This window comes from Crinia signifera, chromosome 6 (genome assembly GCF_055691185.1).
Source record: "Crinia signifera chromosome 6, ASM5569118v1, whole genome shotgun sequence".
Taxonomy (NCBI): Eukaryota; Metazoa; Chordata; class Amphibia; order Anura; family Myobatrachidae; genus Crinia; species Crinia signifera.
The window spans coordinates 221,942,129-221,968,074 of NC_139222.1; the positions used below are offsets into that span (position 1 = coordinate 221,942,129).

Below are 25,946 nucleotides of genomic sequence, written 5' to 3' on the forward strand. Positions count from 1 at the left end.
ATGTTAAATGCCTCAATTTCACCAAATCATCATAGGGAACAATGGTAAATGGGCCAGAAACCCCCAAAAACACCCCATAACAGTGAAATGTCCCCCCAAAAGTAGTTTACGCCACCCCACGATCAACTTGAACCCGAAGCGTGGCGAGCGCAGCGGTACGCGTTCTCCGCCCTTTTCATACCCCCACTATCCACGTCGGCGTGGAGTTGAGAATAGAATAGTGTGGCGAGCGCAGCGAGGGAACGCGGATACCTTCACAGGTAAACGCGTCCCTTCACGGGCTTCACAGGTATCCGCGTCCCCTCGCTATTCTATTCTCAACTCCACGCCGACGTGGATAGTAGGGGTATGAAAAGGTCGGAGGACGCGTGCTAGAAAATCGCGGGCATCGCGTCGGTACCATCACCCCCGATTTTTACTAACGATGCCCACGATCATGATCGGTGTGGCCGTGCTAGGAAACAAGTACCGTGCAAAAACCCCAGTGAGGAATTAAAAATAACATTTAATATTTCCCATGAAAACACATTTTGCAGAATGCACCAATGTCCGTCACAATATTTGTCACTTTAATTCGAGAGTGAGGATCCATTCCTTGTGTTACCGCTATAGACCGTAGCGGTCCTGATTCGAATGTGTAATCCCCCCCCTGTTGGGTTTTTATTTACCACATGCTTTGCCACTGAAGGAGTTAATCTTGGTTTCAATACATAGCAGCATTGTCCTCAATAGGAACGGTGTGGAAGAGGGGTGCAGTTCTGTCATGAACACAGGTGTGGATAGCGTCCCAAATGTGGGGCAGCTGGTCCGGATCCTTTTGCAGATAGAGGTGATGAGCGTGCTGAAAGTGGTGCAATGGACGGGCTCTCAGTTCTGTTTACAGAACATGCTGGTCAATTTGGCTATATAGCCAAAAACCCTGCGTGTTCAGGGGGTCCTGGTGACATCACTGAATGATATTGGTGGCCGATGTTGTTCAGTGTGTACGCACAATAAAGGCCGCCAGTGGCCAATATGGTTAACTGTATCGGCTGTGGCCAGGTCGGCTAGCTTAAAGGAAGAACCTGATGGACTGAAGGTCCTAACATAGCTTTTGGGCATCTTGTTTAATTATCCTGGTGTAACATGTGTTGTAGCCAGGTGAACAGTAAGCTATTGCATATGTCTGCAGTTATTAGGTTAATCAGTAGCAAGACAGGCTTCAGCTAGTACATACTGTAATTCTTCATTACAGACTTCTATTTTTGGGATGCTTGGGGAATATTCCGTTATTTGCAATGACAGGCTGTACACTTTATAGAAAATAACTATTTATTTTACTGCACACCCTTATGGGGTGCCAGATAAAATGGGCAATGTCGCCTTTACGATCCTTCCTACTGTATGCACATTGCAAATAATTTAGTGTTTTCACAGTTGTGCATGTGAAGGAGGAAACACTCTCTCTGCACACATGTTAATCTGCATCTAAGTGTATTGACTTATTTTATTAACCAGTGATTGTAGTTATTTATTTACTAAGATGGGAGTTCTATTGAAGATGGGATGTTGCCCCTAGCAACCAATCAAATTATATCTAGTAGCTTCTAAAAGGTGTTAAATAAATAAGAAGTAGATTCTGGTTGGTTGCTATGGGCGAAAATCCCATCTTCAATTGAACATCCCATCTAAAGGGTAAATTTACTAAAGCCCTTTACACACTAAATTAGTCCCCACCAACACCGATATTGGCGGTGGCGGGCTGCTGGCATCAGCAAGTGCATACACACACCCTTATGTTGGCGAGGTAGGAAGGCCTCCACACTAACGAGGGCCTCCTATGCCTGAACACGCAGGATGAGGGCACAATAACAATGTGTGAGTGCGCACATCGTTAATGTTATTGAGTGTACACACTAGAGGATATTGTGAACAATGTTGCCTAGTGTGTATGGGGCTTAAGATGGGAGATCTATTGATTATTGGATGTTGTCCATAGCAACCAATCAGATTCTACTTCCCATTTATTTAGCACCTTTTTAAAAATTAGATAAAATCTGGATTGGTTGCTATAGGCAACATCCCATCTACAATAGAATTCCCAACTTAGTAAATTTACCCCTTTATAAATAAATAGAATAAGTAAATTTATCAAAAACCAGTGTACATATTGTTAACCTTAAGTCAGTGGTCAGGGTACTGGTAATTCACCCCAAATTGGGTAAAAATGTTACTGGGGTCCGCCCGCTTCTTCAGTAGAGGCGACTCAGTGGAGGCGACTAGTTGCTGCACTATCTCGGCAGCACGCAGTCTGTACTGCCGCTGCTGCGCCAAGTTTCTTTGCCTGGTTATAGGCTCCTGTCAGGGTATACCCCTCTCTAGTATAGGGGTAGACATTTGCACAGACTGTCACTATCATCTTGAAATACTGACACTAAGGGGGATATTCAATCTTCAGGTCACGGCAGGCGAGCTTGCTTGCCCGCCGTGACCCAGTCCCGTTCTCGGTCAGCTCGACCGAGAACACGCAGGCGGGATTCAATGTCCCGCCTGTCGGGGAGCGAAAAGGGGGCATGGCCGCGAGTTGCGGCCGGGAAGTGACGAGATGCAGCCGGCAGCTCGTCACTTCCCGGCTGTTCTCGGCAGAACGAGCCCGACAGCTAGAGATGTCGGGCTCGTTCTGCCAGGAAACCCTGTTCAATGCTGTCGGGGAAGACAGCATTGAATAGGGCCCGTCGAGCATCTCCCCCACGGGATATGCTAGACGGAGATTGAATATCCCCCTAATAGTTGCCTGGACGTCACATTATCAATGGCTATACCACACACAGCCCGGCAGCCATTGATGATAATGATGATGATTACCATGTATGACTGTGTGTGGTACATTAAGCTGCATTAGAATGACAGGTACTTATGTAATATCTGGGCTCCCAATTTTTCTTATGAGACCGGGTCCCCTCGCGGGGCTCGCTGCGCTCGCCATGCTTCGGGCACGGTGGCTCGCTGCGCTCGCCACACTATATAAAATCAACTCCATGCGTAGTTGGATAGTAGGGGTATGAAAAAATGGGGTGCATTTAACATGGGAGACCAGATAATACATAAGTACCGAATGACATCCCTTCGTAAATAAAACCTGATTTATGGGTAGCATCAGTCACGTGTATCTGTATTTTCAGGATATTTACAAACTGAATGATATACTATGATGTTTTGTTGTTGGCAGCATTAGGTGTCCAGCAGTCCTCCATACTTGGGGCTTCTCCCACGATTTATACTCAGCAGTCGGCACTTGCAGCAGCTGGCCTAAGCTCCCCATCTCCAGCAAGCTACCAACTTACTCAGACTGCAGCTTTGCAGCAACAGGCAGCAGCCGCCGCCGCCGCGGCCGCCCTCCAGCAGGTGAATGCTAATTTATCTCATTCTCTCTCTCTCTTTTTTGTTGTTGGAAGCAATATACCTGTAAGCTTGCCTAGCTAACCTCTTTTCTGGAGTGCAAGTGCATTTGGTGGAACTTGTTTATTCTGTATAAAGCAGGATAAGTAGAGATTTCTGGTGTGTAAGTATTTTGATGTTAATCTCTTGTTTGGAACAAAGTAGAATTATGTTTCATGGTCATAGTGTTCATTCTAGCACCCGCTATCTTTGAAAATCCATGCAGTTCCTCTTCTTGCCTGTGGTGTCGCTGTCTGCTGTAGAGCTTCTAGCACAATGTGGTCTGTATATCAGCTCTGATATGCAAACCAGACCTGTGCTAGAAACACCACAGCAGACAGCGACACCCCAAGCAGCGAACAGGAACTGCATGAGTTTTCAGAGATAGCGGGTGCTAAAATGAACACTATTGTCATCTAAAGACTTTAGCTGATATACCAGTGATACTCCACCAGTATACTGTGATGAATGTGTATTTTATGTGTTTTTCTTTGCTTTCTTTCAAGTGTTAAAGGAAACATTTAAAAGAGTAAGAACTGTGCCGGTGAATAATAAATTGCAGAAAGACAGATAATGTGCAAAATATATAGCAATAATTAGGGTTGGATGGTTTAAACCAAACTGTTTTTATTATGCTGTGATGCCTACTGTATATAACTTGAGGTTATGGTATATTAGATCTGCAATGTCTAGTCTACAGTCATATGGTTGACCACTAATGTTTGACAGGGGCCAAAGGACGACTGAAAAGATCGACAGGGTCAACCGGCCGACATTCAAAAGATTGACATGGAATAGGTCATGACATGAGTTTCTTGTTTTTTTTTTCAACTAGATGCGATGCGCACCATGCACTTTGGTCTAGATTGCATCGCATCTAGTTGAAAACGCATGCGATATGCTAAAGCAGAATGTGTTTTGGGCTAGATGTGATGTGATCTAGTCCAAAAAGTGCCTGCAGCACATACATATCGATGTGTGTGGGAGCGTGCATCGCAAACCCAAAATGCACCATGTGGGCACCTTTAGACTATTCCACTTATCCACTACCCTTCTTGTGAACTAATTCTACCCGCAACAGCAATCAGGATTTCCCACAATCTAATATTCAATTACAGACTCTTTTCAGTTACATGTTAATAAACACCCCAGATTGTACTGATCAAGATTGTTTTTATTGTGCTAATAATGTTTTTTTCTTCTTCAGATACTGTATCACTTTCAGTGAAGGTGCCCATACTTTGGGCCGATTACCCCCCCCCCCCCCCCTGCTGCCAGTCCGACTTCCGAATTTGTTCTCCTGGTGGTGGGGTGCAGGGTCGCATGCAATACATAACATGTGAAAGGACATTGCATGCAATCCTGCCACCCGGGAAGGTCCCAGGTGCTCAGGGGAGTCGTGTGTGTGTGTGTGTGTGTGTGTGTGTGTGTGTGTGTGTATATATTTTTTTTTCCCTTTCAATTTATTATTCATCAGTGCGGTCCTTACTCATTGTTGCTACCTACCACTGGGTATATATATATTTTTTGTTATAGTGTGTTTTAGAAAAAAAACAGTATTGACACCAGGTGAGCATCACTCCCAACTGTAACAAGTTAGACATCCGTACTGAGCAATCCCATCAAAGTAAAGGGCCCAAGATGGCCGAATGTTCCATGTGTAATATTTTGCACCTTTTTTAAGCCTGACTCTATAAGTGTGCAAATATTAGCACAGGTTCCATGCCCATTAGAAAAAAAGTGATAATGAAAGGTATTTTGTTTTTATTTCAGCAATATTCTCAGCCCCAGCAAATTTACAGTGTACAGCAACAGGTTTGTGAACATACATTTGTTTCTGCCATTTGTTTTAATACTGGAAATAGTGAATTTATGACCTGAACTTAAAAGGAAAAAAATCCTGTTATGTATACAATGGGGTGTATTCCATGTTTTTGCGAGCTGTGACAGCGAGCAGTGCTGACTGCTCAACTGATTCAACTGACCCCCTGCATACACTGTTTCCCCCTCGCTAGGTTTTTGTATCGACACTAAAACAGTGAGACTCGCAGCTTAATCCAGGCTCCCTGCTTTAGCCGCTAGCCTCACTGTTTGCGGAAATCCTTGCCATCCTTTGACAGCAAGGATTCACCAGGAACGTGGAATAGGCTTGTTTTTGACGCTCCCTACCGTTTAACCCCCCTCTCCGGCCGCATTGAATACGGCCCAAAGACTTGTGAAAGTGTTCAACCCCTTAAAAAGTCAACAGAGTTGTCTGTATTACAGATGCCACTTTCACAGTATCTAGGCATTGTAATGTGAACTGGTATACACCAATATACTTACAATAAATTCAGAACGTGCTCTCTTCCTTCACCTGAAAGTTATTTATTGCCAGTGGTGGTAATATAATGTCTAAACAATAAATATACATATACGTTTAATTGCTGGTTAAAGTTCTCTCTGTGTTAGGGGACCAATTAATTGAGCTGAACTTTTTTATTGAATCCATGTTATCTGTTGATACTGCTTTCATGCAACAATACAAAAAAGAGCTGTTTAGACTGGGTAACAGGTTCCCAGGTTAAATGAAATGCTCTGTGTTTGCATTATGCACAGCTGGGCAAGCCAATGTTGTCACAGCAAAGCCTAGCAGATGTGTTCTGCGCCTCATTTTTTTACTTTTTACCCTGTACGAAAATTCCAAGTACACCATTGCAAATTAAACAGATCATATGTCCCTTTTTTTTTTTTTTTTTACATTTGTTATTTCTTTTGTATTTAAATGGACTTTTTATATACTGTACAAATAATGTGTGTGGAAAAAAATAAATGACTTCACCTGTGCACCTACTTGGGTGACCTGTAAAACCTGAACTCAAATTGTGCTGCATGCACAGTTGACAGGGGGAGCGTTTGTCATTCGTAGCCTTCACATTGGGCGATTATGTTAAATGATATCGCTCAGGAGGCCCAAAAATGAACGAGATCATTAAAAAAAAATATCACCCAGTGTGTATGCACCTTAAGTATGATAACCTATGGAATACTGTTCTTCTGTGTTTTTTTTAAGGAGCTAACTTTAAATGTCATAGTGAATGTGTAGAATTAGTTAAACCATGTTAGAAAATCACATACTATTTTACATTAACTAGAAGGGAACAAATGATAAGTATGAGCAGAACTTTGCACTGATTCTGCTGCAGTTTTCCTCCAGAGATATCCACCTTGAGAAGAAAATAAAACTATTGCGTACAGTATGTATGTCTGGTATTTGGCTATCGAAGTGACCTAAATATGAATTAATTTTTATAGAACTGTCCTGATGACCGTTCTTTATTATTCCAGTTGCAACAGCCACAGCAAACATTGATAACTCAGGTGAGTCCTCCATTTTGTTTTCCAGCCACATTGTGTGCAGTAAACACTCTTTTTGGTAGCATTGTTGAGTGGCTGTTTCATTTGAATCCTTTTCCCTATGCAATTCTTCTTTTGTAGCCAGCTGTTGCCCTACCTACAAGCCTTGCCCTGTCCACTCCGCAGCAAACAGCACAGATAACTGTTTCTTACCCAACTTCCCGTTCCGGTCAGCAGCAGACACAGCCCCAGAAGCAGCGTGTTTTCACTGGGGTGGTTACAAAGCTCCATGAGACCTTTGGCTTTGTGGATGAAGATGTGTTTTTCCAACTAACGTAAGTCATAATGTTGGCAGAATTTAACCTTACAGTTAAGCTGGTACACATTGGGGTGAAGGGCATTCGTATCAAATTGGTGACCTTTGACTTCCTATGCCTGAACCATGCAATGCAAATAGATTTTTATTTTTTACTTTGTATTAAATATCAGTTGTTTTGTTTCTGCAGAGCTGTTAAGGGAAAGTCACCACTGGTTGGAGATCGTGTTCTAGTAGAAGCCACTTACAATCCTAATATGCCTTTTAAATGGAATGCACAGAGAATTCAGACTCTTCCTAACCAGGTGAATAAATGTACCTGCAGTGCTCTGTTCTAGCCTCCCTTTGTTGTGTAGTCTGTTTCTTCTGCTTATACAGATTGTCATTTTCCAGAACCCGGCTCCAGCACAGCCTTTGATAAAGACCCCTACAGCAGTAATGCAGCCTGTGGGTCAGCAAACTGCTTTTGGGGTTCAATCACAACCCCCTCCTCAAGCACAGACTCTGCTGCAGGCACAAATATCGGCTGCATCGCTAAATCCTTTGCTTCAGGCACAGCCTTCCCCTCTGTTACAGCAGCAGCAGCAGCCAAAAGGTACTGTACGGTTTCTTCTCCTACTTAAACAACATTCTCACTTTGTACAGGGAGACTCAGATGCTCTTTCATTATGGGCCTGATTCTGAGCCCACGTAGTGCTCATGCTCACTTAGTTGAGCCTATTTTTGCAACTGTGCATGCGCCCGCTTTAGACCGGTACAGCACATGTTCCACAATAACCAATAAGCTTGTTGTATCTGGGCCATAAAAGGTTCATCAGGGATGGTGGGGACCAGGCTTCAGTTTGTACTCTGTAGGATCGCTGGGATACTTTCACATCTAAGCACAGTTTTATATATGTAATAAAAGCATTTATTCAGGCATGCATGTGGCTTATATTGAAGATTTTTTTAATGTCCCCTTCATCTCCCTTTATTTAAGCTGTGAATGCAGTTTAATCAGTACTTTAGGACTAAAAGTGCAGAGTTGAAATGAAGCAGGTGGCAATGGGCTTAGAATGGATCTTCCCAGTCTTCACACCATGCACAATTCCTGTCATTCTTGCAAGACTTAAGGTGCATACACACGGGGCGATATATTGCCGGGCGATATATCACGAGCGATATGTCGCTCAATGCCCCCTTTCCATCGGCGACCAGAGATGGTCGCTGATGAAAAGAAACCTCTGCCGGGCGGTGCTGCAGAGGTAACCAGCAAGCTCCTGCGATCAGCAATTAGAACGGGGCTGAAACCAGGAGCGTGCACCCGGCAATTATCACACGCCAGCGACCATATTCCCAGCAATATCAGCCCCTTTCACAGCCGTGTGTACACGGCTTTAATGTAATTGTTGTTTTTAGAGTGGGCATTTCCCTATACCATAATGCATACATGTGCCTACGTTATCGATGACCTGGTATAGTCTTAATAAACCTAGTGAAATGCTTTCAGTGATTAGAGTAACAAATGTGGTAGCACAGAGCCTGAAATAATGTAACACATTTTGTTCATGATACAAGAATAAGTCTCTCAGGGGTACATTTACTAAGATGGGAGTTCTATTGAAGATGGGATGTTGCCCATAGCAACCCATCAGATTATTTCTATTATCTTCTAAGTAAATAAGAAGTAGAATCTGGTTGCAATGGACAGCATCCCATCTTCAGTAGAACTTCCATCTTAGTAAATTTACCCCTCAGGAATCTATTTACTAAGCCGTAGATGGAGATAAAGTAGCAACCAACCAGCTTCTGGTCACTTCTTCGTCCATCCACTAAGGGGCACAAGGACTGGGTCTTGCCCTGAGTTGAGTCTGCGCACTAAATAGCTACTGACGTTTTCCTAGCATACACCCTCCTATTATATCCCACCTCCAGCCATTGGCCAGCTGTGTTCAGTTGTTCTGGGAGGCTGCTATTGAGTGATTCCCCCGGTTACTATTTTATTTAATTTTCTTTTGAAGAGAGGTCTGTGTAGGCATCCCAGAGGATGCCCTAACAGCCACTCCAACACCCAGAGCTTGGGTGGCAGTGCCTGCGACTGTGTCAGTGACTTCCAGAAGGGGACAGCCCTAGAATCTTGCAGCAAATGTATGTCCTGGCCAGGTAAGTGGGAGTGAACAGCATCCTGTCGAGTATTCACTGCTAGTGTGCGAGACCACCAGAGCTGCTCTACACATTAGGCCACAAGGGCATGAGCAATTGCATTTGGGGATTTTCTCCTTGGGGGATGGGAGACCGAAGCAACCTGTTAACCCCTCCGCCATCCCTGAGCATGCTTTAAACATAGTAGACTGCTCGTCTCAGGCTGCCTCCTTCCTCACTCTCCACTCTTCAGAGTCCAGCTGGGCAGCCATTTTTAAATGTATGCCTCAGCCCTTCTCCAGAGAGTAGTTTTCCCTGTTTTCCTGTCTACCTCACTCCTCAGGTTATACCTGAGCTCCTTCCTGCTCTGTCAGTGCTGGTTTGTTGAACACTAATTTCCCATTTGTTTTTATAAAAATAAAAAAGGTGTTTAAATGTTCTGTGTGTATTTATTGAGTACTTTATCTGTGTGTATTTATTGAGTACTTTATCTGTGTGTACCTGGCTGCTTACATTGGCCTGTTATGTCTGTACTCCTGCCGTGCAGTTAGCTTTGCTTAGGGATCCAGTGAATTGGCAGTCGTTTCCTTGGGATACTTGCTGCATAATGTGAAGGCAATTCTACACACAGAACTCATGTCTGCTTGTATAGCCATGTTAGTGGCTGCTAAGCAAATGCACTGGAAGGCTGCCTTTTTCTAGTGCACACAAAAAGGTTGATTTCTCTAATGTGGCACATTATGGTGGGCCCCTACCTAGACTGGTGAGTGGCTTTTGCATCAGGTACACCTTTTGTGTAGGTGTCTGCTGCAATGGTCAAGCAAAGCTCTCAGGCTGATTTCTTCTGCGGCAGACGTCAGGGGCCCCAGGGATTAAAGTGGGTAGAGAGTGAGGTCACGACCTTTCCAGCACCAGAAAGGATAAAACTTCTGGACTGCCCAGAGACAGCCCTGGCTCCTCCCCTCCTCTACCCTGCCTCCTAGGCTAGCTACTTTCAGTTTTGATTGTGCTGGCAGGAGCCAACACGCATTTTGAAAGGAGCTGCTTTTAGCAGCCTAAACTTCGTTTTTAATCTTTTTTTTTATTCTTATTTTTACACTGACCGGAGTCAGTGACAGAGCAGCAGCGCTGAGGGTCTGTTAGACCCCTGCACTGCGCTCCATCACCCGGGACCCGGCAGCCGCATCACCTCACACGTGGCTTCCACAGCGGGGGTGTCGGCTGGCTCCAGGCACTGAGGAGACGCAGCCGCGACGGGGACCGGGACTTCAGCGGTGACAACCGCTTCAGTTAACGCGCTCCCCGCTGGGAGCGTGCGCATGTAATAGCGGCTGAGCAGCTCGGCGAGGGGGACGCCGGGCTGCACTAGCAAGCGGCCAGAACGCCGCCTTTCAATAGGTTGTGCACCCTGCCCCGCTGGACCACCAGGAAGACTTGAGTGTGGGCTGCAGCGCCGGTATGCGGGGCCGCCCGGCAAGCGCCGTATCCCAGCCATTTTACCGCATGAGTCATTAATCCCAGGTTGCCATTTGCTAGTAGGGAGAAGGGAGCCTCTCCTCACACAGCCCCTCTCCCGGAGACAGGAGCTAGGATATACCCATGTGAGTTTCCAGCCCTGGTCTCTTCCTGCCTGCCGCATAGTGATAGAGGGACACGGAGAGCACTTTGCCAGTCCGGGGTCCACCTCTTCACAGCCAGGCCATTTGGTCAAATCCCCCCTGTACCTCTCCTACTGGAGCACAGGTTACAGCAATTTATGCTCCTGCCGGCCATAGTGCTTTGCGGAGCTCAGTGCCACTTTATTATTTGTATTATATGTGTGCTGTGTCTCTTATACTGTGTTAACACCATCACTGCATGTCCGAAGTATAGGGTGTTACCTATACCAGTGTAGCTGCCTCTTGTACTATGTCAGAGGACAGCGATAGTGACACAGGGGCTTTTTTATTGGTGTCCTGCACACATTGCAAGACTGGCCCGAGTACCACCGGCCAGCCTGGACAGTTGTGAGTATAGCCTGATGGCGGTCCGAGGCTACCCTTTCAAAAAGGTGCGCCATTGGAGCTGGCCAGGAGGGGAGCTTACCGCAGGGTTTGCTCCCAGAGGCCATGACACTTCCCCAGCTATCACACGGCTCTGGTGGTCATTTTAACATGCTTGACACCCCTGCACGCTGCTGGAGGCTCCAGACTGATGCTGCCAGGGCTGTGCTCCAACATGTCCCTGTCTCCCTGCTGCATCTATGACTGCGGCTGCTCCCCCAGGTTCTGTGATCAGACAGTGGGGTTTAGAGCATAGTGGGACAGTATTGGGCTCATAGCACTCCTGTGTTATATACCATGGTGTTGTTGATGGCCTGTGGCAGCTCATCTCCTTATACTGTCTTTCTTATCCAGTGATTCTATCTCTGGTTACCTATACCTACTCTGTCTGTGTGTGTGTGTGTGTGTGTGTGTGTGTGTAGTGTATAAGTGTATATATTGGCAGGTGGAAAGTGTATAACTCAGTGTACACAGTCCTCTGAGGGGCCTGCTTTATCAGCCCCCTGTGTTCCATCCCAAAGGAATTTTCCTGCTGCCTTCCCTAATGTATTTTTCCTCTGTATTACTGCTACCACTGGGTGACAGAGAGATCGTTAGATCTATGCAATAAAGGCCTCTGCTTGTGCAATGTGTATCTGCTGGCAGGCAGGCAGACACCCCCTTTCTGTGTTACAGAAAGATACACTGTGTTCTCAGATTACAGTTTATGGGGGGACAGTTTGCAGCCAGCTAGGTCATACAGAGGACAGCAGGAAGTCTTATATCCTGCTATCAGGGTGACACAGAGGTCACTGCCTTACTCTCTAATGCAGAGGTTCCCAATCTTTTTTGATTCACGGCACCCTAGAGAATCAGAATTTTTTTCACGGCACCCCTAGGCCCCAAAAAAATTAATTAGATTGGGTTTATATTCGATTCTTAGAGGCAGTTATGTGGTAAAGGGCAGGATTTGCTTCTGTTTGTACACATTCTATGATTGGCAGCCACCAGCACTGGTTTTGCTCCTAAATAATTAACCATTAATAGTTTGAGTTGGTCCTAGACTACTAAGCCGCGGCACCCCTGCATGTGTCCCGAGGCACCCCAGGGAGCCACGGCACACAGTTTGGGAACCACTGCTCTAATGCACAGATACTGAGGGTAACATTGCACTGTCACACAGACAGCTGGTTGTGGTGTGTACTCACAATACAATCCAGTGTGGGATCTGACTATGTAGTTGGAATTACATTAGGATCACATGCAGGTGGCATGCAGATTGCACATTTGAGATCATGATGCATCCTCTTGGCAGGCCACAAATGTCTATATGAAGTCTAATGCAGATAGCATGACTTGTATGTAACTAACTCATAAGTTAGCAAAGATTTCTATAGCAAGTCAAATAGCAAAGGAATCTCAGTGTGTGCAGCCATTACAGTTCTGGTCCAGACACTTATAAAGTGTAAAAGACCTCTGCAAACTTTCAAATCCTGTCGGCCATAGTCCAGGTCTGTTTAAACCTAATAAAGAGCGATAGCTCAATCAGCAGCCCTCCCGTCCCTATCCCGACAAGGTGCACGGCTAGGAGGATTTGGTCCCCACAATACTATGGGTTATTTCATGCCCTGACAGGGCACTATGGCAAACGTCACTATAGTGGACCCTGAAGTATAATTTCTCCACAGGATAACCTTCGGTATTCCTGCTCAATGGAAGTTGGAGAATAATTTTACTTAGTATTCCTCCAGGCCTTTAGTAGCCTTGCACCACTCTGTGTTGGGGCTTGGTGTAAATTGGGCCGTAAAAAATATCCTGGGTCCTGTCACCCGGGAATCCAACCCTGCAAATGCTCAGTCAGACATGGGTCATACCCAGTGTGAGAGGTCGTGTAAACAGGTAACCCGAGTCATTCGACCGGGGACTCCTTACCACCAATGACTGGAGCCAATAACTCCCGACCACAGTGTCCTGCGGTCAGTCCGTAGGTTGGGTAGAGGCCGCGTACAGCCTCCGCTACATAGTAGACCGCAGCGGAGGCTGGGAGGAGGCCAATGAGCCGGGGGGGTTTAATGGATTCCCGTGTGCAGCATCCATTCACATCATGGACAGAGACTGGAGGTGCACGGAGGCTGGGGGCAGCTCAGCAACTTACCTTGGTTGGCGTTTCCCCTTTTGCTTTCAGGACTGAAATCTTCCTCACCACTGATGCAGGGCTTCATGGGTGGTAGGTCAGTTGTCAGTCCTTCAGGTTTGGTGGATGGCACTTTTCTGTTTGACTTTCTGAATTTCCGAGTCTCTTAAGTCTAGCATGACTACTCTTGGCTCTGCTCCTCCTCCAGTTTTTTCCTCCTATCAAGTCTCTCACAGGTTGACATTACTATATTGCTCTCCTCCTGGCTTCTGCCTAGTCACAGGTTGTGGTGTGCAGATCCTCTACACCTCTGACACTCTCTGCGACTGCCTTTACAGTTGGATCTCCTGTCTTAGGGCCTGTGCTTCCATCGGATCTGGCCACATCACCTTAACGGGGTGGTTATTGAGACATCAGTCAGCAGCTCTGGTACTTACGTGCCCCTGGGCGACAGCTTTAGGATGTTCCAGTGCCCCTAAGAGGATGGATTTTTTTCCAGTTTAAATCCTTTTCTTCAATTCCGTAGGGGGGGGGCACAGGGCAGGCACCCTTACACAGCTGGCTTAGAAGGGTTAGATACTATAATACCAGTTCACCACCTTTCCTGTGAGGTGTCTGAGGGTTCAATCTCCTTGGTTCTCCATTCTATAACTAGTGTTCCTGAGCCCTATTGGACTTGAAGGAAATTATTTAACCAGGTAAGAACAGGAATCTTTTTTTTTTTTCCCAAATAGATTCTGTAACATGGCAGTTAGGAACTGATTCGTACTTTTATCTCCACCCGAGGCTTAGTAAATTGACCCCTTAATTTTCAACCAGCTTAGCCCATATTAGTTTTACTTTTTGTCAACAATCTGCAGCATATTTATGTATTACCACAGGAACTAAACCCATTGGCATAGATCAGTGGCAATTTTAAACACCACTCATCATATTTGTTTTCTGTGTTCTGCCAGCTGGCTTGTTACAGACCCCCGTTCGCATTGTATCTCAGCCACAGCCTGTCCGACGGATTGAACCGCCATCAAGATTCTCTGGTAGAAGTGATAGAGGAGATTCTTCCATATCCAGCAGAAAAGATGACCGGAAGTTAGTTTTTTAATTTCTTTTTATAAGTTTGTGTAATTTTACATTTATAAAAGCAATATTCAAACAATGTAATCGAGGCAGCTGTGACAACTATGGTTATTGCTCATGACAAGAACTCTTGAAAGTAGGATAGGAGGTCATTCTGGTCTGTTCTCACCATTGCAAATTTGCAACAGTGAGCGATGTTTATGGGCTGCGCATATACGCTTCTGTGCACGTGCAGCCCATCTGTGCAAGCAGACGCTGCAACTTGTATAGTCGCCGGCCCATTTACATGGATCAATGCAGGGGCGTGGGGTGGCAGATATGGGTTGCGCCTGTGGGAACGTCCAGCGTTTCGTGGGCGGTCCCATGGTAATTTGCCAGAGATGCGGGTGCTGGGGCTAGGCAGCTGACGTCACCAGATGCCAGCTGCCTGCCCTCTTCCAGTACAAGGTAGCTGCAAATCTGAGACACCAGAGAGTGTCTTGGAGTTGCGATGGTCGGCGCACCATCGAATTATTTCTTACCACAATTAAATACCGCCCCATGTGTGCACTAATAGTGTTCCACAAAAAGAATGGGACACACATACTTTGTGTCTCCTAATAGCGATCCTCAATGAGACTGGGACAAATGCTAGGTGTGTGCCCATAATATTCTTTAGTGTAGTCTTAATAAAAAGCTGTTGTGTAATCTTTTTATATAGCACAATAACATAATCAGCCGATTGCTTTGCGGATTCTTTTTCACAGCAAGAAATGTAATTTTATTTTTAATTCTTTTTCTTAGCCGAGAAAGAGAACGGGAGAGGCGTAGGTCACGTGATCGATCACCTCAAAGAAAACGCTCGAGAGAGCGATCTCCACGGCGTGAGCGAGAGAGGTCACCGCGTAGACCCAGACGGGTTGTTCCCCGCTACACGGTTCAGTTTTCCAAGTTTTCTTTAGATTGGTAAGTTGTCTGTGAGGGAACTTGGGCTCCGGTGTACAGAGGAAATTTGTCAAAGATTGCATGCACCTTTCATCATTCCTGGAGGCAGAAACGACAGAACATATTTCTGTATATATTTAAATAAATATAAATACATCAAAAGTACTGGCCACAAAGCTGTAGTGAAGTGTTAACCCCTTCCTGACAGAGCCAGTTTTTGCGTTCCTGACAGAGCCCTTTTTTTCAAATCTGACATGTCTCACTTAAGTGGGGATAACTTTTTTTTGCTTTTACTTATCCCAGTGATTTTGAGATTGTTTTTTCGTGACACATTGTACTTCAAGTTAGTGGTAAATTTTCGTCGATGCAGTCTGTGTTTTTTTGTGAAAAATACCAAAATGTCGTAAAAAAATGGAAAATTTAGCAATTTGCAAAATGTTAAATTTTCTGCTTGTGAGACAAATAATCATACCACTCAAAATAGTTAATAACTAACATAGACCATATGTCTACTTTATGTTGACATCATTATTTCAACTTCCTTTTAATTTTTTGGGACACTAGGAGGCTTACAATATGAATAGCAAATTCTCAAATTTTCAAGAAAATTTCAAACACTGATTTTTTTAGTGTCACCCTTACACCCCGCGGTGATTGGTGCTGTACTTTACAGCACCAATCACCTCCGATCGCGTGTCACCGGCGAACGTTATTCGCCGGTGACACAGAAAACGCTGTAATTGGCTGTTCACACTGAACAGCCAATCACAGCGATCGCCGACGGGGGGGCGGCATCGCAGCCCCCCCTGGGCATGCACGGACATGTCTGCTGTCAGGGACAGCAGACATGTTGAAACTGTCACCGCGTCTATAGACGCGGTGACAGTTAAATGCCATGACGTACATTTACGCCATGTGTCGGGAAGTACTTCCCGACCATGACGTAAATGTACGTCAATTGTCGGGAAGGGGTTAATGGTTTGGTTTAGCAAAGGAACAAAATACAGATATACGTATATGAAGATCTGGGGATTTTTTGGTCTTTGCCTTTGTTATCCAGTTACTCCATATGAACCTGAAACGTTGGCAATGGTTATAAAAGCTGGAAATGGTTTCTTATGAGTTAGCGGTGGGCATGGATGTTGTATAGAAGAACTGCACTGGACATGCATTAACCCCTTCCTGACAGAGCCAGTTTTTGCGTTCCTGACAGAGCCCTTTTTTTCAAATCTGACATGTCTCACTTAAGTGGGGATAACTTTTTTTTGCTTTTACTTATCCCAGTGATTTTGAGATTGTTTTTTCGTGACACATTGTACTTCAAGTTAGTGGTAAATTTGGGTCGATGCAGTCTGTGTTTTTTTGTGAAAAATACCAAAATGTCGTAAAAAAATGGAAAATTTAGCAATTTGCAAAATGTTAAATTTTCTGCTTGTGAGACAAATAATCATACCACTCAAAATAGTTAATAACTAACATAGACCATATGTCTACTTTATGTTGACATCATTATTTCAACTTCCTTTTAATTTTTTGGGACACTAGGAGGCTTACAATATGAATAGCAAATTCTCAAATTTTCAAGAAAATTTCAAACACTGATTTTTTTAGGGACCAGTTCAGTTCTGATGTGACTTTGAGGGACTTGTATGTGAGACACCCCCATAAATGATGCCATTTCAAAAACTGCACCCCTCACAGTATTCAAAACAGCATTTTGGAAGTTTGTTAACCCTTTAGGTGTTTCACAGGAATTAAAACAAAGTGTAGGTGAAATTTCAAAATTTCTTTTTTTTTGCAGATTTGCAATTTTAATACATTTTTCTAAGGAACACAGTACATTTTACTAGAGAAATGTGACTGAAAATTGATTCCCCCAATTCTTTTGTTTTCATAAATATCCTATATGTGGCCCTAGTGTGCACGGTGACCAAACCACAGGCTTCATAATAGAAGGAGCACCTACTTGATTTTGGAGCCTCCTTTTTATGAGATTATTTTTTAGGCACCATGTAGGTTTCTAGGCACCATAAGATGCTAAAAGTTAGGAACCCCCCCACAAGTGACCCCATTTTGCAAACTACACCCCTCAGGGAATTCATCTAGGGGTATAGTGTACATTTCAAACCCCCAGGGGTTTCACCAATTTTGATACAAGTGGGCAGTGAAAATGAAAAATTACATTTTTTTACACAAAAATGCAGTTCTGGCTCAAAATTTTTCATTTTCAGAAGGTATGAAGGAGAAAAAGCACCCCAAAATCTGTGCCCCAATTTCTCCCGAGTACGGCAATGCCTCACATGTGACCAAAAAATACCAGTTGGGTGCATGGCAGGACTCAGAAGGGAAGGAGTGATTTTTGGATTTTGCAGCACAGATTCTGGTGGAATGAATGGTGGGTGCTATGTTGCACCAATACAGTGGAACCCCCCCACAAGTCACCCCATTTTGCAAACTACACCCCTCAGGGAATTCATCTAGGGGTATAGTGTACATTTCAAACCCCCAGGGGTTTCACCAATTTTGATACAAGTGGGCAGTGAAAATGAAAAATTACATTTTTTTACACAAAAATGCAGTTCTGGCTCAAAATTTTTCAATTTCAGAAGGAATGAAGGAGACAAAGCACCCCAAAATCTGTGCCCCAATTTCTCCCGAGTACGGCAATGCCTCATGTGTGACCAAAAAGTTGCAGGACTCAGAAGGGAAGGAGTGATATTTGGATTTTGCAGCACAAATTCTGGTGGAATGATGGTGGGTGCTATGTCGCATTAGCAAGACCCCCAAAGCACCAATACAGTGGAACCCCCCCACAAGTGACCCCATTTTGCAAACTACACCCCTCAGGGAATTCATCTAGGGGTATAGTGTACATTTCAAACCCCCAGGGGTTTCACCAATTTTGATACAAGTGGGCAGTGAAAATGAAAAATTACATTTTTTTACACAAAAATGCAGTTCTGGCTCAAAATTTTTCATTTTCAGAAGGTATGAAGGAGAAAAAGCACCCCAAAATCTGTGCCCCAATTTCTCCCGAGTACGGCAATGCCTCACATGTGACCAAAAAATACCAGTTGGGTGCATGGCAGGACTCAGAACGGAAGGAGTGATTTTTGGATTTTGCGGCTCAGATTATGGTGGAATGAATGGTGGGTGGTATGTGGCATTAGCAAGACCCCCGAAGCACGGTGAAATTATGAACCTAATAATCCATAGATGTGTGGTATATTTTAAAACACTCCTTTATACATAGGCCGGGTTTGTCGGGGCAAGTGTCACACTGGAAAATAGTTTGCTTTCTTATTCCCTTTTTATAGCAAACTTTGCACCTTTTTTGTGTCCTGCCCTTTTTTCCAGTGGAGAGGATTTCATCAGGAAAATGCTGCCCTGGTACAATACGGGGGCCAGTACTAGAAGTACTGGGGCCCTCAGCCTGCTGGTTCCCAAATATTAGGCCCTTTATGACTTCCTCTTGAAAGTGCATAAATGTCCCCCTCTGGCCGGTAGAACGGAATAGCACGTAAGCGTTATACAGTGCCATCTGGATGATATACACGGCCAGCTTCTTGTACCAGATTTTTGTTTTCCGCAGGGCACTGTACGGCTTCAGTACCTGATCTGAAAGATCCACTCCGCCCATGTACCTATTGTAATCCAGGATACAATTAGGTTTGGAGGTGTGGGTACTGGTACCTCGTACAGGGACGGAGGTGGTACTGTCTCCGTGAATTGTTGTCAGTATAAGGACATCCCTCTTGTCCTTATATTTGACCAACAACATATTTTCGGTGCATATTCCCCTGCTTTCACCCCTTCTCATTACTTGGGCAATGTGCGTTTTTGGGAGGCCTCTTTGGTTCTTGCGCACAGTACCGCAAGCTGCTGTACCTCTTGAACCAAGGGCCTTAAACAGGGGGATGCTGGTGTAAAAGTTATCCACATAGAGGTGATAACCTTTATCCAGGAAGGGGTGCACTAAATCCCAGACAATTTTTCCACTAACACCTACGAGGGAGGGGGGGCATTCTGGCGGTTCAATTCTTGAATCCTTCCCTTCATATACCCTAAACCTGTGGGTGTACCCTGAGGTGCTTTCACACAACTTATACATTTTAGTGCCATACCTTGCCCTCTTACTGGGAAGGTACTGGCGGAATTTAACCCTTCCTTTAAAATGTATAAGGGACTCGTCTATGCAAATGAATTTATCTGGGATGTACATGTCTTCAAATTTGGCACTGAAATGATCAATGACCGGCCTGACTTTGAATAGCCGGTCAAAGGTGGGATCATCTCTGGGTGGGCACTGTGCATTATCGTTGTAATGCAAAAATTTAAGGATCGTCTCAAATCGAGCCCGGGGCATGGCCATACGGTAAAATGGGGTGCTGTACAGAACATCTGTACTCCAATATTGCCTAATTTCTGGCTTTTTTACTATGCCCATATGAAACACCAGACCCCAAAACGTCATCATCTCTACTGCATCTACAGGGGTCCACCTAGCAAATGATGACGTGGGGTTTTGAGCAATAAACTGCTGGGCATATAAATTAGTTTGATCCACCATTAAATTTATAAAATCATCAGAGAAAAATAATTTGAAAAAGTCAATTTCTCTGAGACCTGTGGAATCAAATTGGATTCCTGGCATGGCCAAAAACTCAGGAACCTGGGGCTCAAAATTGTCTGGTGGTGGGGTCCATACGAGATCAATTATTGGGGGGGGGGGGGTCTCAGCTGCTCTACGGGGGCGTCTTTGAGGGGGTCCCTCATCATCAGAGGAGGAAGAGGAGCTTAAGGCGAATCCTTCAAATTCCCCGCTTGCATCACTGGCTGTGTCAGAGTCAGAAGCAAGCAGGGCATATGCCTCCTCCGCTGAATACATTCTTCTGGATGACTGGGATGACATTTGGGATGCCATTTTTATTTTTGTGTTACTGGTAGTGAAATGTTTCAACACGTGTATAGTGTAGGGGGGGGTACAAACTTTATTTCAACCCGGGGGGTATGTAGTGTGTAGTGTGTATGTAGTGTGCAGAAAAAAAAAATACTTTATACAAAAAAAAAAAAATGGAGGGGTTAAAAAAAAAAAAATTGAAGAGGTTAAAAAAAAAAAAAAAAAAGGTCCTGCGCCAAAAATTGAGCACAGATGTTGGTCAGTAACGTCCGTCACTGAACAGCGCTGAAAGGCAACAGGAATTTGATCAAAAAAAAAAAAAAAATAGATCAACCCTGTGCCGAAAAAGATGATCAGTGATGTACGTCACTGATCCGCGCACAGCGGCCACAGGACACCCACAAAATCACAGTGTGTGTAAAAAAAAAAATTAAAAAAAGACCCCACAGCACACACAAAAAAAAAAAAAGGTGATCAGTGATGCGACACTGATTACCAGTGAGGGGTAGCAGGTGCAACTGACAGTGCAACTGGCAGGTATATATAAAAAAAAAAAAAAAAAACCTCTGCACCCCTAAAAAGTTGCTGATCACCTCAGATATAGTGATCAGCACAAAAGGCGGGGGCAGCAGACACAAAATTTAGCACTCTCTATCACTCTCTGTCACTATCTCTCTCTATCTCTCTATCTCTCACTATCTAACACTCTATGACACTGCAGCAGCAGCAGTGACAGGTATATATATATATATATATAAAAATACCCTGCGCCCCCAAAAAGTTGCTGATCAGTTAATTTATACTGATCAGCACAAAAGGGGGGGCAGCAGTCAGTTATATAAAAAATATATAGCACAATCTGTCACTATCTCTATCTCTCTCTCTCTATCTCTCTCTATCTCTCTCTCTCTATCTATAACTATAACACTGCAGCAGCACAAAATATAGCACTCTCTGTCACTAGGCCTCTATCTCTCTCTCTATCTCTCTCTATCTCTCTCTCTATAACTATATCACACTGCAGCAGCACAAAATACAGCACTCTCTGACACTATCTCTCTCTATCTCTCTCTATCTAACTAACGCTATTACACTGCAGCAGCACAAGTTCACAGGAAGTCACAAGTAACAGGATCCAGGAAGCATCCAGCACACTACAAGCAGATGAAGCAGCCAAGATATTTGCAAGGATCAGGTAAGTATTTTGCCAGGTTCTGGTCAGTATATCGCGGCAGATTGGCACGGTGACCGCACTGCACGCAATTCCAGACCGGAATGGCGTCTGCAGTGCAGTCACCGTTAGTTTAAACCCCCCTCCATGGCTGTGATTGGTCCGTCACCAATCACGGCCTTTGGGGGCGGGCGGGGTGAGGTGGGGTGACACCAGTGTCACCCTTACACCCCGCGGTGATTGGTGCTGTACTTTACAGCACCAATCACCTCCGATCGCGTGTCACCGGCGAACGTTATTCGCCGGTGACACAGAAAACGCTGTAATTGGCTGTTCACACTGAACAGCCAATCACAGCGATCGCCGACGGGGGGGCGGCATCGCAGCCCCCCCTGGGCATGCACGGACATGTCTGCTGTCAGGGACAGCAGACATGTTGAAACTGTCACCGCGTCTATAGACGCGGTGACAGTTAAATGCCATGACGTACATTTACGCCATGTGTCGGGAAGTACTTCCCGACCATGACGTAAATGTACGTCAATTGTCGGGAAGGGGTTAATGGTTTGGTTTAGCAAAGGAACAAAATACAGATATACGTATATGAAGATCTGGGGATTTTTTGGTCTTTGCCTTTGTTATCCAGTTACTCCATATGAACCTGAAACGTTGGCAATGGTTATAAAAGCTGGAAATGGTTTCTTATGAGTTAGCGGTGGGCATGGATGTTGTATAGAAGAACTGCACTGGACATGCATTAACCCCTTCCTGACAGAGCCAGTTTTTGCGTTCCTGACAGAGCCCTTTTTTTCAAATCTGACATGTCTCACTTAAGTGGGGATAACTTTTTTTTGCTTTTACTTATCCCAGTGATTTTGAGATTGTTTTTTCGTGACACATTGTACTTCAAGTTAGTGGTAAATTTGGGTCGATGCAGTCTGTGTTTTTTTGTGAAAAATACCAAAATGTCGTAAAAAAATGGAAAATTTAGCAATTTGCAAAATGTTAAATTTTCTGCTTGTGAGACAAATAATCATACCACTCAAAATAGTTAATAACTAACATAGACCATATGTCTACTTTATGTTGACATCATTATTTCAACTTCCTTTTAATTTTTTGGGACACTAGGAGGCTTACAATATGAATAGCAAATTCTCAAATTTTCAAGAAAATTTCAAACACTGATTTTTTTAGGGACCAGTTCAGTTCTGATGTGACTTTGAGGGACTTGTATGTGAGACACCCCCATAAATGATGCCATTTCAAAAACTGCACCCCTCACAGTATTCAAAACCGCATTTTGGAAGTTTGTTTACCCTTTAGGTGTTTCACAGGAATTAAAACAAAGTGTAGGTGAAATTTCAAAATTTCTTTTTTTTTGCAGATTTGCAATTTTAATACATTTTTCTAAGGAACACAGTACATTTTACTAGAGAAATGTGACTGAAAATTGATTCCCCCAATTCTTTTGTTTTCATAAATATCCTATATGTGGCCCTAGTGTGCACGGTGACCAAACCACAGGCTTCATAATAGAAGGAGCACCTACTTGATTTTGGAGCCTCCTTTTTATGAGATTATTTTTTAGGCACCATGTAGGTTTCTAGGCACCATAAGATGCTAAAAGTTAGGAACCCCCCCACAAGTGACCCCATTTTGCAAACTACACCCCTCAGGGAATTCATCTAGGGGTATAGTGTACATTTCAAACCCCCAGGGGTTTCACCAATTGTGGTACAACTGGGCAGTGAAAATGAAAAATTATTTTTTTTACACAAAAATGCAGTTCTGGCTCCAAATTTGTCATTTTCAGAAGGTATGAAGGAGACAAAGCACCCCAAAATCTGTGCCCCAATTTCTCCCGAGTACGGCAATGCCTCACATGTGACCAAAAAATACCATTTGGGTGCATGGCAGGACTCAGAAGGGAAGGAGTGATTTTTGGATTTTGCAGCTCAGATTCTGGTGGAATTTTGGTGGGTGCTATGTCGCATTAGCAAGACCCCCAAAGCACCAATACAGTGGAACCCCCCCACAAGTGACCCCATTTTGCAAACTACACCCCTCAGGGAATTCATCTAGGGGTATAGTGTACATTTCAAACCCCCAGGGGTTTCACCAATTTTGATACAATTGGGCAGTGAAAATGAAAAATTACATTTTTTTACACAAAAATGCAGTTCTGGCTCTAAATTTTTCATTTTCAGAAGGTATGAAGGAGAAAAAGCACCCCAAAATATGTGCCCCAATTTCTCCCGAGTACGGCAATGCCTCACATGTGACCAAAAAATACCAGTTGGGTGCATGGCAGGACTCAGAACGGAAGGAGTGATTTTTGGATTTTGCGGCTCAGATTCTGGTGGAATTTTGGTGGGTGCTATGTCGCATTAGCAAGACCCCCCAAGCACCAATACAGTGGAACCCCCCCCACAAGTGACCCCATTTTGCAAACTACACCCCTCAGGGAATTCATCTAGGGGTATAGTGTACATTTCAAACCCCCAGGGGTTTCACCAATTTTGATACAAGTGGGCAGTGAAAATGAAAAATTACATTTTTTACACAAAAATGCAGTTCTGGCTCAAAATTTTTCATTTTCAGAAGGTATGAAGGAGAAAAAGCACCCCAAAATCTGTGCCCCAATTTCTCCCGAGTACGGCAATGCCTCACATGTGACCAAAAATACCAGTTGGGTGCATGGCAGGACTCAGAAGGGAAGGAGTGATTTTTGGATTTTGCAGCTCAGATTCTGGTGGAATTTTGGTGGGTGCTATGTCGCATTAGCAAGACCCCCCAAGCACCAATACAGTGGAACCCCCCCACAAGTGACCCCATTTTGCAAACTACACCCCTCAGGGAATTCATCTAGGGGTATAGTGTACATTTCAAACCCCCAGGGGTTTCACCAATTTTGATACAAGTGGGCAGTGAAAATGAAAAATTACATTTTTTACACAAAAATGCAGTTCTGGCTCAAAATTTTTCATTTTCAGAAGGTATGAAGGAGAAAAAGCACCCCAAAATCTGTGCCCCAATTTCTCCCGAGTACGGCAATGCCTCACATGTGACCAAAAAATACCAGTTGGGTGCATGGCAGGACTCAGAAGGGAAGGAGTGATTTTTGGATTTTGCAGCTCAGATTCTGGTGGAATTTTGGTGGGTGCTATGTCGCATTAGCAAGACCCCCAAAGCACCAATACAGTGGAACCCCCCCACAAGTGACCCCATTTTGCAAACTACACCCCTCAGGGAATTCATCTAGGGGTATAGTGTACATTTCAAACCCCCAGGGGTTTCACCAATTTTGATACAATTGGGCAGTGAAAATGAAAAATTACATTTTTTTACACAAAAATGCAGTTCTGGCTCTAAATTTTTCATTTTCAGAAGGTATGAAGGAGAAAAAGCACCCCAAAATATGTGCCCCAATTTCTCCCGAGTACGGCAATGCCTCACATGTGACCAAAAAATACCAGTTGGGTGCATGGCAGGACTCAGAACGGAAGGAGTGATTTTGGGATTTTGCGGCTCAGATTCTGGTGGAATTTTGGTGGGTGCTATGTCGCATTAGCAAGACCCCCCAAGCACCAATACAGTGGAACCCCCCACAAGTGACCCCATTTTGCAAACTACACCCCTCAGGGAATTCATCTAGGGGTATAGTGTACATTTCAAACCCCCAGGGGTTTCACCAATTTTGATACAAGTGGGCAGTGAAAATGAAAAATTACATTTTTTACACAAAAATGCAGTTCTGGCTCAAAATTTTTCATTTTCAGAAGGTATGAAGGAGAAAAAGCACCCCAAAATCTGTGCCCCAATTTCTCCCGAGTACGGCAATGCCTCACATGTGACCAAAAATACCAGTTGGGTGCATGGCAGGACTCAGAAGGGAAGGAGTGATTTTTGGATTTTGCAGCTCAGATTCTGGTGGAATTTTGGTGGGTGCTATGTTGCATTAGCAAGACCCCCCAAGCACCAATACAGTGGAACCCCCCCACAAGTGACCCCATTTTGCAAACTACACCCCTCAGGGAATTCATCTAGGGGTATAGTGTACATTTCAAACCCCCAGGGGTTTCACCAATTTTGATACAAGTGGGCAGTGAAAATGAAAAATTACATTTTTTACACAAAAATGCAGTTCTGGCTCAAAATTTTTCATTTTCAGAAGGTATGAAGGAGAAAAAGCACCCCAAACTCTGTGCCCCAATTTCTCCCGAGTACGGCAATGCCTCACATGTGACCAAAAAATACCAGTTGGGTGCATGGCAGGACTCAGAAGGGAAGGAGTGATTTTTGGATTTTGCAGCTCAGATTCTGGTGGAATTTTGGTGGGTGCTATGTCGCATTAGCAAGACCCCCAAAGCACCAATACAGTGGAACCCCCCCACAAGTGACCCCATTTTGCAAACTACACCCCTCAGGGAATTCATCTAGGGGTATAGTGTACATTTCAAACCCCCAGGGGTTTCACCAATTTTGATACAAGTGGGCAGTGAAAATGAAAAATTACATTTTTTACA

At 44.3% G+C, this 25,946-nt stretch overlaps 1 protein-coding gene across 2 annotated transcripts in view; it reads left to right on the forward strand.

Moving 5' to 3' along the window:
• CCAR1 (cell division cycle and apoptosis regulator 1) overlaps positions 1-25,946 on the forward strand; it is a 55,628-nt gene that overhangs the window by 1,864 nt on the left and 27,818 nt on the right. The window contains exons 2-9 of one of the 2 annotated variants that reach the window (XM_083148942.1): positions 3,209-3,384; positions 5,191-5,232; positions 6,712-6,777; positions 6,895-7,088; positions 7,260-7,374; positions 7,463-7,664; positions 14,302-14,434; positions 15,206-15,367. In XM_083148942.1, the coding sequence (XP_083005068.1) occupies positions 3,209-3,384; positions 5,191-5,232; positions 6,712-6,777; positions 6,895-7,088; positions 7,260-7,374; positions 7,463-7,664; positions 14,302-14,434; positions 15,206-15,367 (1,090 nt within the window). The remainder of the gene's footprint in view (positions 1-3,208; positions 3,385-5,190; positions 5,233-6,711; positions 6,778-6,894; positions 7,089-7,259; positions 7,375-7,462; positions 7,665-14,301; positions 14,435-15,205; positions 15,368-25,946) is intronic. The other variant, XM_083148943.1, reaches the window with a different exon arrangement.